Source organism: Gavia stellata, chromosome 20 (genome assembly GCF_030936135.1).
Source record: "Gavia stellata isolate bGavSte3 chromosome 20, bGavSte3.hap2, whole genome shotgun sequence".
NCBI lineage: Eukaryota > Metazoa > Chordata > Aves > Gaviiformes > Gaviidae > Gavia > Gavia stellata.
In genome coordinates this window covers 1,487,559-1,502,693 of record NC_082613.1, presented here as the reverse complement: position 1 = coordinate 1,502,693, position 15,135 = coordinate 1,487,559, and the positions used below count along the sequence as shown (strand labels likewise).

The 15,135-nt window shown below is 41.7% G+C and overlaps 1 protein-coding gene across 1 annotated transcript; it reads right to left on the bottom strand.

Moving 5' to 3' along the window:
- Positions 1 to 534: 534 nt before the first annotated feature.
- On the bottom strand, positions 535 to 14,551 carry RAD21L1 (RAD21 cohesin complex component like 1). The gene is made up of 13 exons (XM_009814814.2): positions 14,408 to 14,551; positions 12,701 to 12,830; positions 11,255 to 11,354; positions 9,669 to 9,775; positions 9,097 to 9,282; positions 8,374 to 8,475; positions 7,316 to 7,420; positions 6,059 to 6,288; positions 4,681 to 4,783; positions 3,757 to 3,896; positions 2,960 to 3,049; positions 2,163 to 2,240; positions 535 to 723 (listed from the first exon to the last, which is right to left on the bottom strand). The coding sequence occupies exons 1-13, from the start codon at positions 14,549 to 14,551 to the stop codon at positions 535 to 537; spliced, it is 1,704 nt and encodes a 567-aa protein (XP_009813116.1).
- Positions 14,552 to 15,135: the final 584 nt, after the last annotated feature.

The window sequence follows — 15,135 nt, the reverse complement described above, 5'->3', positions numbered from 1 at the left end:
GCACAAAACTGGTGCTGGAGACAGTAGCTTCCTAGACCTTCAGATATCAAATAATGAACGTTCTTTGAAAGGAATAATTCCCAATAGACTAAGTTTTTTGATAAAGAGAGCTTAACAGACTCCTCTTAGGGGCAGTGTTAGATAATTAACACACACAAGCCCCGTTAAAAATAATTTAACCTCCAACGCTGGTCTCTGAGAAAGGTATTTAAGGACTTTCATAAAATCCCTCACAATGTAAATCTCTTACGTAGAATATGTACTTTAGCGGTATTTTATTAACAGAGTAAGCAAATGCTCACCATATAAACATATCTATTAAAAATAAACATACTGGTGACCAGCTCGGCAACCAACACGGTGGCCGCACGCCTGCACAGGCCAGTCACGTGGCGGTTCTGAGGGGCGCTGCAAAGGTGACTGCTCAGTGACCAGAGTTTGACAAGACACTCAATCATTTTTCCAGGAAATATATCTGCTGAGCAATGTAGAATGATATTTATTTGCATTAGCTTATCCGAACACGACATGATTTCAGCTGGCGTTGAACATCGGGCCGAGGGTGGCTGTAATGTCAGCAAAGGGAGCGCTCTGACTGAGCTCAACGACCGACTGCTTCTTCAGAACGAGAAAGACGTAAAACTTGACCGCGGCTTCTTTCCGGTTGTGTTTCCGACAGAGCTCCCGTAAACTGAAGGAACGCACGCCTGATCGTGTCAGGTGCTGCGTAAGGGGAACAAGAAAATCCGTCAGGTCAGCTTCACCACCAGTAAAACCCGATCGCATCAGGTCTGGACTAAGAGTGCTGCTCGGAGTGTGTATTTTCCACTTGAACGCCTCGAATAGGATCGTAGCTTGGCACACAGCATTTATAGAAGTGGGTCTTAACATTTTATTGCCATAATACTGCTAGCACCTACATATGTTACTAAAATCTACGTACGGCCGCAGTTCCAGTGAATTCGATGAAGCTGTACTGAGGCACGCGATGAAGCACGTCTGGAATGGTTTTCATGATTGCAACAATAAAAATCACGCGTACCCTGTGCTTTGCATCCAGAGTACCAGCTGTATCACCGGCAATTTCAGTCACAGCTAACCGACTGGTGTTACTGCTTGCTTTCTAATGGCTATACTTGTATGTAACTATTTATTTATGGCCGTTGCACAGGACCTTTGAAATATGTTCACATAAAACAATTTTAAAAAAACCCAAGATGGCTGTGAAGTCAAACTCCGGCACTAGGGAAGAGCTTGGCCCAAAGCTCGGTGCATTTTGCGGACAAAACCTGCTCCCCATGCCCTCATGCCCACGCTGGGATTTCTCCATCGCCTTCCTCCATGCTCCGTTCATCCACGTGGGATTAGGGAACTGACCTGAAGGAAAATAACTTTTTGCTGTGTTTTTTTTCTGCCTGCCCCCAACCAGACCAATGCTGGAGCACCAAAGCGCTTGTCCGGGCGAGAAGAAGGAAACAGCCCTGAGCCGTTAGGCCAAGAGTTCGGACATGCAGCATCAGGATGCCTGTGCTGGCTCCTGGAACGGGCCTGTCGATACAGCGTATGATATCATACCTTACAGCTTCACCAGTTTTACAAGGATTTCTGCAACAAAAGCAGAATAAGCCCTCCTGATGCAACGGCTCGAGACTCTGCTAAATTTCAAGCACCTTGAAAGCACCGGGGCATTAAAACCTCTTAAAGAAGGTGTTACCGGCTTCCTTTTTAACATAACCCTCACTCATTTCCTCAGCCTTCACCTCAGAAACAGCCCAGGCCGATGAATAGCCCAACAACAGCACCCGGCCGTGCTCAGCTGAGATCTGGCAACCCGCACGCAGCTAGGAATTGGGTTTTGAAGAGATCTGCTAGAGCACACTCGCAAAAGGAAGGGAGCAAGGGCTTCTTGTTACAGCAAACCCTGCCACAGAAACAAATGTTCAGAAAATTCTAGAGATTCCAGCAGCTCTGGGAGAGGACACCATGTCAGGCTCTCAGAATCCTGGCTTCCTACATAAATACCCCGTCAGACGCAGTTATACGCTGCATGTGAGAGGCAGCGATAGGATCAACAGCATAAGTAAGGAGGAGATTTTCTGACATGGTCCAACTGAAATCAACACCTGGTTTTGGCACCTAATTACAAAATCCAGCACTGGTACCTGTAAAGTTTTTAATAACTGAAGAGTTCTTCCGCTCCACCTTATTTCTTCACTGTCTTTACCGCTCCTCGTTAGCTCCTTCAGGGGAAATAGAACAGAAGGTTAGACAGCATGATGATAAAAAGGGCAAGAGTTCTAGCCTAACTGAAAATCCAGCTGGAGCCGGGCATTTTGACAGCCATGCTCGGGATATCTGGGACCTCGGACACCTCTGCAGTCACACTAGGCTTTGTGAAGCAGAGGAAAGAATACTAACTGTGTTCTTTCCGCTACAAGGAGACAGACCGGGTGCAACAACACGTTAGGCCCTATGGAAGTGGTCCTGGTGAGCCTTGGGGAGGCAGCTCCACAACAAGATACTGCTCCACGCGACTGGGATTCTGACAGTATTTGTACCGGTCAGGGGCCAAAAAGGACATTCAAAAATTTGTCTTTAGATTTTGGGCCGAGCCTCCAAAGTCAACAGCAGAAGACTGCCCTTGTTTCAGAGTGTCTGAGTATCCTCACGGCCAGTAAGTTCGGAAACTCTCTCCTTCTTACGGGAAGCACAACCTCTAAATAAGGAGCTGTCTCCCTCACAGACTGGGACCTCTGAATGTTGGAATACGTGGATCCCTGATTATCAAGCTATTAAAGGTTTTGACTGGCAAACTACGTACTAAAGATGACGTTAGAGCACCAAAAGTCACGGTAAGTTCATGATGCCATCATTTTTTATTTTTTTTTTTAGTATTTCTGAGCAAGAACACAGTTCTGTTCTGAAATAAGCCAGAGTTGTCAGCGCCAAATACACGTACATTTGTTAACTTGGCTTGCTGTGTTTCAGCTTCTTGGCCCAGTGAATTGTTCGCCAGTGAGGAGCTCTCGGAGAAAGCCCTTCCATCCTGCTGTTAGAAGAGAAAGGACGGTCAACAGGCATGACAACTTACGCATACAATGTAATTCTCAATTAGATAATTCTGCTCAATGACTTTATTATAATAAACGTTTTCCAGAATGATTTCATAGTTGCTATTTCTACCGTGTCTCTTCTCACATAGGATAGGACCTTGCCGTAGTAGTTATCCTACAGCTGGACCTACACCTAGGGGCTCAGTTCAGGCACAGGCCCTACATTTTCCACTGCCGTTAGGCCCAATTTTGTTGTTCTTTTTCGACTTTAATGAGCCTCAGATTCTCCCTTTCACGTTAGCCTAAATAAAGATGGCAGGAATAGATCATTTGTTATTGCTTGAGTATTTCCTCAGTTTGAGACACAAAAGATAATTTTCACCCTTTATAAAAGATGATATTTATCTCTTCAGTACAAAGAGGCTATATTTCGTATTAGGGTTTCATTTATACTTAGTGATTAGACTGTAATCTATATAGATTAATAGACATTTTAATTAATAGCTCAATTCATGGTAAGAATCTTCCAAAGTGCTTATAAATAAACTTTCATGATACAAGCTACTTAATGCTATATCGGCTGTCTCTAGCATCCTTTTCAAGCATGTATTAGTAATTTCTTAACGAGTTTTAAACGGAGTCCTAGCATAAAATGAAACCAATAAATACATTTAGGTCTCTCAAATTTATGGAAACTGCTCACTATAGTGTCACCACAGTTATCATCAGTTTCATTTCTGTTACTCTGTGATGTCAACATAAACGAATCATTTCTATTTTTTCTCTCTGTCTCTGAATGAGCTGACTCCTGCAGATAAGTTGGTTCTTCTACTATCAGCATCTCTGTATTAACAAAAAAACAAGGTTTAAGAGGAAATTACTGTGAATCGCTGTCCTTAAAAAAAACCATTGAAAACTAAAATCGCACCCTAGTCTAGCAATCTTTGAGAGTAAGAGCCAGAATGAGTAACTATGGAATAAATATCATTCCCAACAGGACCATGGAACAAGAAGAAGCTTCCAAGAGAGTTTCTCCTTTTCCAAAAGTTGACCTTTATGTTCTTGCAGGAGGTGGTTTTGCTGATTAACTTCTGAGGCAGCCATGCAGATTATATTGCTAGCAGAGCAAAGGAGGGAAAGCAGATATGTCACCTTCTCAGGAGATCTAAAATGGAACATTTCCTCTTGCTTGATATTAACCAAAACACAATCTTCAAGATACAAATAAAAGTTATCTACATGAATTTGGAAATTTGGAGAGTGGTTTGATTAAACTCAGAATAAGTGGGAAGCTTTTTTTTTTTTTTTTTAAATAAATCTGCGGTTTGGTAGACAATTAGAGAAACCAAAGGTGAAACCAAAAATACCTCTTTATGCCACAAGGAAGAAAAAGACTTGCATTTCATTTCTGATCTAAGGAACAAAAGAACAGCAAAGTACTTATACAACCAAAAAAACCCTTTTGTTTTTAAATAATTAACAGCCAATTTCCTTAATATTTACCTTTTCTGGCCTTTGATTTGTAGAATATTGCACACAAACACCGTGCATGTGTCTCTCAAACATTATGTAAAATGGAAGATATTTTCTAGCAGCTAATTCTGCAATAACAGAATTATAATATTACCTGTGGTATTTTGCCCTTTTCTTGTTTCTTCCATTTCAGGCTCCCTCTGTATTCCATTTCTTCTCATCTTAAATCCATGACTCCTGAAGCATTTTGCAAACAACTGAAAACAATTATTTTTATTTGTTTGCTTTCAGAATATCATGTCAGATTATTTGCAAACATCAACACAAAGGTATGAATATGAGCTGTAGATGAATTACTGCAACCCAGAATTTAGAGATTTGAATTAGGTCATTCTGAAAATCTGCAAATTTTTTTTTTTTTTTTTTTTTTTTTTTAAGTAATAGCCTTCTGCAGTTTCAATTTGGCAGTGGGCTCCGTGAAGAAACATCTTAGGAACAGCTTGGATCGTTCTTCCTTGAAGCCAGCCAGTAAGGAGGGATGAAAGAAAGAAACATCTGCAGTTTTCTGTGTGTGGATTTCTCTCCCCACGTACTGGCATGCGAGTATTTTTCATCCTCGCAAAGAGCAAGCTGTAATTCTGCACCTGGACTCTAAGTGGTGGAGCTGTGCTGCTCTAACGGACCTGCCGAGCTGCTTGCCTGCAGACCCTGCCTCCCAGACCTCGCCTCCACAGAAGAAACACCGCTCTAAACTCACAGCTTCTTAGAATGATCTGTCAGATGCTACACGGGGACATGAGAGGCTTTGATAGACCATATTTCCCTGAAACAAGTACGTCTTCCTTGTGCAGAAAGAGCAGTAAGGTCCACAGCCACAGGAAAGGATGGTCTGGCCCAGCCTTCCAGCCAAAGCGACAGAGCCATCAGGAGCCTCTTGGTCCTCTGAAAGGCGAGTCCCTGACTGCTCTCCAGCTGGAAGCTTCATCTCCAATTGGGAAAGTACAAAAGAAATTGGCACACCATCTTTCCAAAGCCATTAACAACATTATAATAATAATGTTTAAGCCTGATGTACCTTTAAAGTAAATGTAGAAGATAGATGTGGTCTCATACTGATTACAGAGCAGAAACAAAACAGCGAGTAATAAAACAAAGTAGAAAGTAGGAAAGAAATTGACAGAAATCCAAAAAACTATGTATTAGTGTACAATCAGTCAGGTGCCAGTATGTGAAATGAAACATCAGCTCTCAAGTTTCTTTGTCATTTTGTACTTGTTGTGGGAGTGCTGGACATTAAAGCCGTGAGCTCTACAGATGGCCTTTCTGATGAAGCAATTAGTGGCGAGTATGCAAATAACCATCAGGCATCCAACTGAACTGTATTGCAAAACAATACTTTCAATGATGCTACACACCTGCGGTTTGCCAGTTCACATAAAACCAGGTCTGCAAAATCTCTCTCAGCTCCTAGATGTGCAACAGTCCCATAATCTATACAGCAGCATGAAAACCTACAAGGAATTGATCTTTACCATTTGTAGCTCAGCATGAACCACTGGCTGCGTAGCGTGGGACAGGAGTTTATCCACGCCTCCTGATTTCTTCCACATCATTGTTTTTTTTGTTGGGGGTGCAAGGTCTAATGTAGCGAGGATGTCCGCGCAGTTGTTAAGTTGGTTGTATATAGCGTGGCAGCTGAGCTCCTTGTCTACATCCACAAGCAGCTTCCTCTTTCTTTTATTTTTTTTCCTCTGGGTGAGAGCTAAATAGAGCAAATATTAAAAAACAGAAGTCTAATAAGGTCTATTCACAGAACACTTAAGCACAAAAAAAAGCACTGTGAATCAAACGGACAGGCTGCTGACCTCCTGAAACACCACACAGACTTGAAAATCAAAGTACAAGTGCATGGGGCATTTCTCCAAGAGTTTTCACAATGTCTACTCTTTGTATTCTTGTACAGGAAATTCACATATGTTTAATTACGGAAGACATATGACTATTGTACTAAAGAACCGGGAACATGAGGACTTAATGAGCACACATGATATACCAACAAGACTGAATAAGCTATCTTTAATCCATCAGGAAGTTAATTGTTCCAAGAACTGCTGATGCACTCAACAGGTTTCATTACCTCGTAATTAATATCTGTATTTGTCAGTTTAATCCTTTAGCAATTTAATTAAGATGGACATAGTGAATGCGGAAGAGAGACATGGATTGGTTATGTAGCCATAACTTCCTGAATATTATTTTGGCAGGCTGGAAAATTCCAGTATTCTAAATATTAGTGTCAACGTGAACTCGTTTATTTGCTAACAGCCACCAACGTGATAGGTGACATTCAGATTTACTCACAGAAGAATTGAAACATTTTTCTTTTTGGATCTTATTAAAGTTAAAAGTTCACAAAACAAACTTTTACAAAGGCCTGAAAGTTTTAAGGTTGTTATTTTACACGTAAAAATCACTGATGTATCACTAGCAATAAAAGTTTTTCAGAGGAAACTTCAGTAACACTCATGAACAGGCCGGGCTTGCACTGCTAGAACTGCAGAGCAGCAAAACTTGATTCAGTACGTGGAAGAAACTGTGAGCAGAGATTTGGGCAGATCAGATGAATAACCCGGTACTGGTTTTGTATAACAGTTACCATAAAACAGAACTCTGGCAGCAGGAGGGGATGAAATCTAAAGTGAGAATAATCTGTTTTGCAAATATTTTCACTAACAAGAAGAAAAACAAACCTAGTAACGCAAACATTCAGAAACTGGTCAAGTTCTGACCTGTATCATCAACTGGCTGAAGCACAAATCCTTCTTTCAAGAAAAGTATTGTTTCATTCATTGGATGACTTACTTCCGTAATGGTGTCTGCGCGGTTGGACTCAACTGTAAGAAAATCCAGCAAATAACCCAAATAAAAAAGAAGTTTATGAGATGGATTAAGTTCTCAATCTCTTAACATAAATGATATCAGACAAAAAAGATCAGAATTAGAAAACTATGATTTTGTCTATAATCTCACAATCACTTTAACCAGTAACAACTGGCACTGCTGCTGCTCATATTCTGCACTGCACGCTTCCCTTTGCCGACACCAGAACCTCTATGACCAGGCGGTGAAAGAGACTGAAGACTCCAGATAGGAGGAAAACCCGACTGACGAGAAGTGTTTAGGGGGAAAAATGTTTAATGTCAATACGGATCTGTTTCCAGTTCCAGGCAACTGCAAGGCAGCGTGGACATTTCTGTCAACGTAAAAGGAACAGGTAGTACCAGGACTAGTGCAAGGAGGGGCAAGTGCCACCGTTTCCCTTTAAAGCTGTTCCAGATTACTCAGTTTTAAAGGAACAGTGTGATGGGGGTATAAGGGTTTAAGATATTAAAAAAAAAAAATCCAGAAACACTTTTCAAAAATTAATTTGATCGATATCAAATCAAAAGAAGACTAACAACACCTTTATGAACTACTAAAGTGTCATTTGTCGCTGAAATATGAAGCCAGAAATACTTGTAGGTAATGCTCAAAGTTACAGCATACCGTTACTCAGTTTCCTTTCCTCTACAAAAGTGGTATCGTACTGTCTAAGCAGCAGGGTGGATCAACAGCATATCCAACAGGAGATCATATAAAAGCAATGTCAAGTCACAAACCTGGAATCCCTAGGTCAAACAAAATTATACCTAAAATGGTGGATGAAGCGTATTAGGAAAAAACCAAAGACACGAGCAAAGGAAAAAGGCACGGGATATCGTACAAAGCTGAATGTGAGAAACTTTAGGTATTAGTATGGGAACAGAGGGTTCGTCTGAGTAAGACCGAGCGGACACTGCAAACTCACTGGCTGCGCTGTTCTCTGGCAGATCTTGTGACAAAGGACGGTCTTCCTCCATATCAAGAATGTCTTTATCTAGGCCATTTTGCTCATCCCGCAACAGGATTTCTTAAATACAAAATGCATAGTTTTCATCATTCTAAGCCTTCATAGTCATGAAATAGCCTGACACAGCCTAATGTTACTTATGTAAGGTTAATTCTGGACAAACAAAAAAAGCTCAGCTTCCACAGGTGGGTGTCAATGATCCGTCTGCCTTCAACAGTACAAAAAGGAGAAGGTTAGTCTTAATTTTGAGATGTCCACCTTTTCTTTGAAAAGTATGATATTGGTATTGCTTAAAAGGTATAAATCTATAAAGGTTTACATAAATACTCTAAACCATAAAGATGTAGAAGCTGCTTGCTGCCTTTGTTATTACAACAATAAAAGTAAAAACGCTGCAGTATTTCACCTTTGAAAATATAAATTAAATTGGTAAATATTAAGTATAAATTCAATGCCTTTAATTCTAAAAAAATGAAATATCTCCTTTAATACAATTTTACTTGGCAATGTCTAAGTGACCATAGATGTAATGACAAGTAGAAAAAAAAAGAAGTATGAAAACAAAAACAAATATAGAATTTATGTTTGAAAACAATCACTTTCATGCTGTCTTGTTTGTTTTCCTGTAAGACTAAAAATATTTGGAAAGAAATAATTCTGTTTATCTGTGGCAAACCCTACCAATCATATCTGCAGCATCCTCCTCATCTCCAAAACAGTCGTGCTCAAAAGAGTAAGTATCTTCTCGCCGTGCAGACGCGTCTCCATTCATGCTCGCAGACTTGGAATCAGCCACAAGACTGTTGCTGCTCCTTAAGATGCTGCCGTCAAAGAAGCTCTGTTTTCTTTGGGCCTCCGGTTCTTCATCTGAATAAACACAGAATTTCTGATGCTTCTCTGCATGCATTTTTAAACACATAGTTATCCTAATTTTTCAAATAATCTTTAAAAAATGGTAAGATATCTCATACCTCAACTGGAATAAACAAACAGTTTTTAGGTAATTCAGTAAAAAACAAAAAATGTTGGGCTTTACTCTCAGTCTCCGATATCATATTATATTACTTAGGCAGAGTACTTTTACACAAAAATTTAAGCGTAAGATGGTATAACAGGCCAATCAGCACAAGCATGAAACAAACGCACGTTTAATAATAGCTTTTTTACATGTGGAAAAGACTCAGACTGTACAAAATTTTGCATAAAACACACTTTTCCTTACGGAGTATTTCTAATTTCTCAACTTCTCTCACCAAAGTTTCTGTCACAGAGAAGTATATTGCTTTCGTAATCCTCTGTAAGTGTGATGTCTTCAGCTCTGCTCTGATTCAAGGTAAAATGTTCAGCAACGTCAATGGCACTGACGAAAAAAACATTATACAAAATATAGAGTGAACTGAAACCTGTTGACCATTTAGCTGGAAGGTGAAAACTTGTTTCTAAAGAGTCTTTAATCCTGACATTTTATCGTAAACCCCCAAAAGATAGCTTCTGTTTTCTATGGCATTGAAAGTACCCTGGCTGATCCTCACTTCTGGGGAGAGAGAACAATGTTTCCCAAAGCTATTCGCATTCAGGCCATTTAAGGTTTTATGGATAAAATTCACTGCTTTGATTTTCCTCTAAAAGCTAAAAATAAGCATATGGAAAACAGGTGCTCTACGTTCATTAAAATGGATACCTCCAAGCAAGTAGGCAGCTGCCCATTGCCAGCCGAAGCTCCCATGCAATCTCCAATGTATGTTGTACAGCAAAGACTGAATCTGCAACAGCCGCAACAGCCCCATAGCTGGGGAGGGGCCCACGAGAAGGGGAAAGCATCTGCCTAACCGAGCTTTGGAATACCCCCCGGAACCGTGAGCAAATGATCCCAATGTACACTCAGAAAGCAAACCCCTCAAGAAACAGCAAGATATATTTATAAGGACAAGGGGAGCACCCATCCTCCTCTCCATACTTCACATTTCTCCACTCTCTTCTGCCGGTACGCTGGGGCTTGTGCGAGTTTGTGTACATCCAAGCCCCAGACACTTGTCATGTAGAAGGCATCTAATTAGTGTAACACCCTCATCTGTTAATCAAAACATGCAGACTCTTCGGATAGGCAGAAAAGGCACGCTTTACAGAGTTAGCACACTGAGGTACTTGAATAAATAGTATTACATCACAGCTGTGCTTACAAAATACCAAACACTAACAGATCCCATCAAACTGTTTTTATGACGAGGTACAGAGGAAGCCTCAGCAGAAGTCTGTCATCCTGGACCCCTGGGGGTATCAGAGCCGTCAGAAACATGTCTTGTCCTCCTGCTTTTTATCAGTTTCCCTACGTTAATGCTGACCCACGTCAGAAAAGCCAAAGAAATACGCTGGCTTTTCATCGGGAGCCAAGCTGACTACTGCTGCTAAAATACCCCGGCCCCAAAGAGCAAGAGAGCAGAAATTAAATGCAGTTACACGCCAGAACAGGCCAATGTTTCGAGGTTACTAGCCAAAGCTTCCTTGGTCTTACAACAGGATTTGTACTAACTTGTGTATCTGCTCTTGAGGTCAGCAAGTTGTTTGCAGGCTTCTCTCAGACAATTTTAAATTAGAAAATCCTGAAATCTAAGTTCAATACATGATTTCATTGTAAAGATCTGGGGGTTAAACCGACTTTGAGGAACGCTACAAAAGCACAAGTCCTGTGACTGTAGCCTTGTAAAGCTGACGCGGAATTTAGGAGAACTCGGTTATCAAATCAAAACAATTCCATCTGAGTCTTGATCAGATAACAGCAAGGGTATCTTTTACTTCTGAAAATACTGAAATAATGAATAAAAACTAGGGAAGCATTTACTTTAAATCAGGTAGTGGTGTTTCAAAATCATGAAATTCTTCAGGCAATGTAATGGACTGATAAGCAGCCTCAAAGTTCTCTTCTGGAAGGTCAACAAGTCCTAAAAGAAACAGACAACATAACAAAATAAGTATCAATAAAATAAAAGTTATGTTCTCCCAAGTACATATAATAAGACTATAAACCTGTCAGGAAGGTCTGCTGCGATTCTGTGTAACATAAAGGCAAAGCTTAGGCACTTTGTCAGCAGGACTATGAAGTGGAATTAAAATCCTTAATTTACATGAACTTTAGAAGCCATATTTTTACAGACCGTTACAGAAGAGTCTGCCGCTACAGGTCCTGAAATAGGGTAAATACATGGGGTTTATGAACAGCTACTTTAAGTTCCCGAAAGATTCTCACAGCTGACATTTAGCCTAGAGTCTTTCACACCACTTCAAATGAATTACTGCGTTTTCTTTTTCTCTCCGGTGTCTGCGTAACGCTATTCTCCAGCATCAAATAATTATGAAGTGAGACTGCAAATACTTGGTAACCAGAGAATCCTGGAACAATTCGTGTGAGAAGGGATTTCTGAAGGTCATCTAATCCAACCTTTTGCTCAAAACAGGGTTACTTTCTAAGGGAGATCACTTTTGATCGTTTCTGCTGAGGGAGGTTCTGCAGCATCCCCGGACAGCCTGTTTCAACTTTTTATCACTTCCACTGTGAATTTTTTCCCCCTTATACCTAGCTGGAGTTTCCCTTGCTGCAGTTGTGACCGTCATCTCTTGTTCTTGTGCTGTGCAGTCCTCTACAATCTACTGCAGTGTCTATTAAAAATGGATAGTACAGTGTACTTATCTCAAGTGTTTCTTCTAGAGACTTCCAAATGTTTACAAATATTAACTAACTAATCACGATCATATCCTTGAGAATAATGTAGAGTAGGTATTCACTATTCTGCAAACAGAGCAGGTCACAAAGCACGTTAAGGCTGGCAATAGGCGCTGGCGTCCTGTTCTTAGCCTTTTTTTAGCCAACAGTGCCTCCCCGTTTGGTGCCTAGGTACGACAAACGTACAGCTGTTGGAAAAGGACCCAGGCATCTCTGCTCCCTTCTCGCTGGCTACATGGCTAGAGCTCAAAACACACTGTCAGATCTGGCACTAACACATGGTTAGACAGGTTGTTGGTGTCATCAGAAATTGAAATTAATTATCTAGCAAAGGAGGCTGAATTCAAGCTTCTTCTCATAAGACCACTTAAGATACTGTTTCTTTTAAAGGAGTCAAAGACCTGAAATGGCATTAAATTAAGCCAGACTACACATCAGCAGTAGGCACCAGTAAGTTCAACTTCCTTTGGGATCAGTAATGTGTATTTAACAGAAATAGCCAAAATTAGCTTTTAAAATGAGAGCTGTAAAGGACACAGATGGAAAAAAGCTGAATTCTGCACATACCTGGGCGAAAGGCTGTCTTCATTTTTGTCAAAGCTTCACTACAGTCTGCCAAGAGGTACTTTGCTTTCCTGTGGTAAATCCGCACTACTCCTAGCAGTAAGTGTCCAGAGGTTCGCAGAGCTATTGTAAACTTTGGTGATTTAAAAAAGTTGTTCAGGAGTTAGTATTTTGGGCAAAAACATTAAAACGAAAATATTACACAGTAGTAAGAGAGTTCTTCTAAAATACAGCAGTACAGAGCTCTATGAAATTCAGCAGGGCTTTGTATTGATACAGAGGATCGTAAACAGAAATTAATTTTCAGAGCCAGGAACTTCTGGTTGCTTCTGTTCCTAAACATAGCCATGCTGAAACGCGAGCCCTGAGCTGATGCTATTACTTTACCTAAAACATCTCAGCTGACTGCCAACGAACAGCGTAACACATTCTGAAACAGAAAGTAGCTGTGCATATTCTAGTATTTGACGCTTTGCTTATTTAAGTGAGCAGACACCATACCAGCTACGCCCTTATTTAAGCAAATAAAGACCATAACGATGCCCTTATTTATGCAAAGTCTTCCTGCACTGAGAACACTCAACTCAATCATGCTGATGCTAGACAGGACAGTATGCAAGGGAAAGTAGAGGGTGCTTAACTAGTACCTCTCGGAAAACACTTCCAAATAATATCAAGATCATCTTAACAGCATTATTAATCATAACCCATGCAAGACAGACAATGAAATTTGGGCTACCAAATATCAAGCAGGTATTTTCGTGGAGAAAATAAAAAAATCTGCTTGCACCAGCTGAAAGCCTTGGATCTCCTGAGCCATCGATTAGTGACAGTGCAAAGCGTTCCTCGCTCTTCCCTTGGATGCAGTCGCAACGGCGAGGCCAAGGTCTGAGTCATGGGTACTTGACTGCCTGCATCTGCGCTTGCTTGAGTCATACCTCATCTGTGATACACAGAGGACTTCAGCCTCCGGGACAGTTCATACAGAGTCTCTCATAAGCACTACGTATGCTTAATTATATATTTAACGGCTTATAATGGGGGACCTGGAAGAAGTCCACTGAAAGTGGAAGGATGGTTACAATATGTCAAAAGTTATTTATTACAAGATGAGCAAAAGCATTCTCCTCAAATGGTCTGTGTAAAATTTCACAGCAGTTTTCATAATCCCTTGACTTTGGTTAAGCATCTGACTTTTCAATCTTTTTGAGACAATTTCGTCAAATACCAGCATTTCCCAAATTCCGTTGAACAATACCCACAGCTGGTACTCAAAGTCTTTGAAGAAAGACCAGTGCTACCACACCACACCGCCCTGATGGGCTCCCGTTGCTTCATGAGTGGCTCAAACCCACCTACCGTGGTCTCTCGGCCAGCAGCACCCACACAGCTCTGTCAGTGTGTGGAAAAATACCTTTGAATATATTGTGGTAAAATTTTCTTACACTGTGCATAAATGTATGGCCACAGATCTCCAGGAGTAAAATAGCAAGTAAAATATTTATATAACTGTCATTTAATGGGATGGAGATTTTATCTGAGTGAGAACTGAATAAAATCAGAGTAGGAGTTTACCTCATGTTGGTTTTGAAATAGCCACAAATGTGCCCTACTAAGTCAGTCTCCACGATAGCAATAACCCCGTTCCCTACAGATGTACTCCTCTACCCCGGAACTTACCAGAAGGCACCTCATCATTTAATAGCGTACCTTTGGTGAGATGATCTTTTCAACAGTAGTCTCTAAATTGCACTCAAATATATGAGCTTTGGTGAGCTTCTTCTCCCAGTGGGCAGCAAGCCATATTTTGGCCAACGGCCCGCGCTTGTTGACGAGCACATGCATGTAGAACATGGCGCCTGGGCTGAGGCTTCCAGGCCAACCCTGCTGCCACCCCCCGGGCTCTTCCCCTTCCAACGGGAAGGGTCCTGGGGCACGAAGCGGGAAGAGGGATTGAGCGGGACACTGAGGGGATGGGGGGATTTAGGGAGATCTGAGGGGATGGGGGGGCCCAACCGGGCACTGAGGGAATGGAGGAATTTAGCGGTGCCTGAGGGGATGGGAGGATCCAGCCAGGGCCTTGGGGGAGAGGGGAGATTTATCAGGACTGGAGGTGATGGGGGGACCCAACCGGGGACTGAGGGGATGAGAGGATTTAGCGGGACCCTGAGGGAATGGGGGAGGATTTAGCGGGACCCTGAGGGGATGGGGGGAATTTGGCGGGACCCTGAGGGGACAGGGAGGATTTAGCGGGACCCTGAGGGAATGGGGGAGGATTTAGCGGGACCCTGAGGGAATGGGGGAGGATTTAGCGGGACCCTGAGGGGATGGGGGGTGGATTTGGCAGGACCCTGAGGGGACAGGGCGGGGGGATCCAGCCAGGCCCGGGGGGGACGAGAGGATTTAGCAGGGCCTGAGGGGATGGGGTGACACAGCTG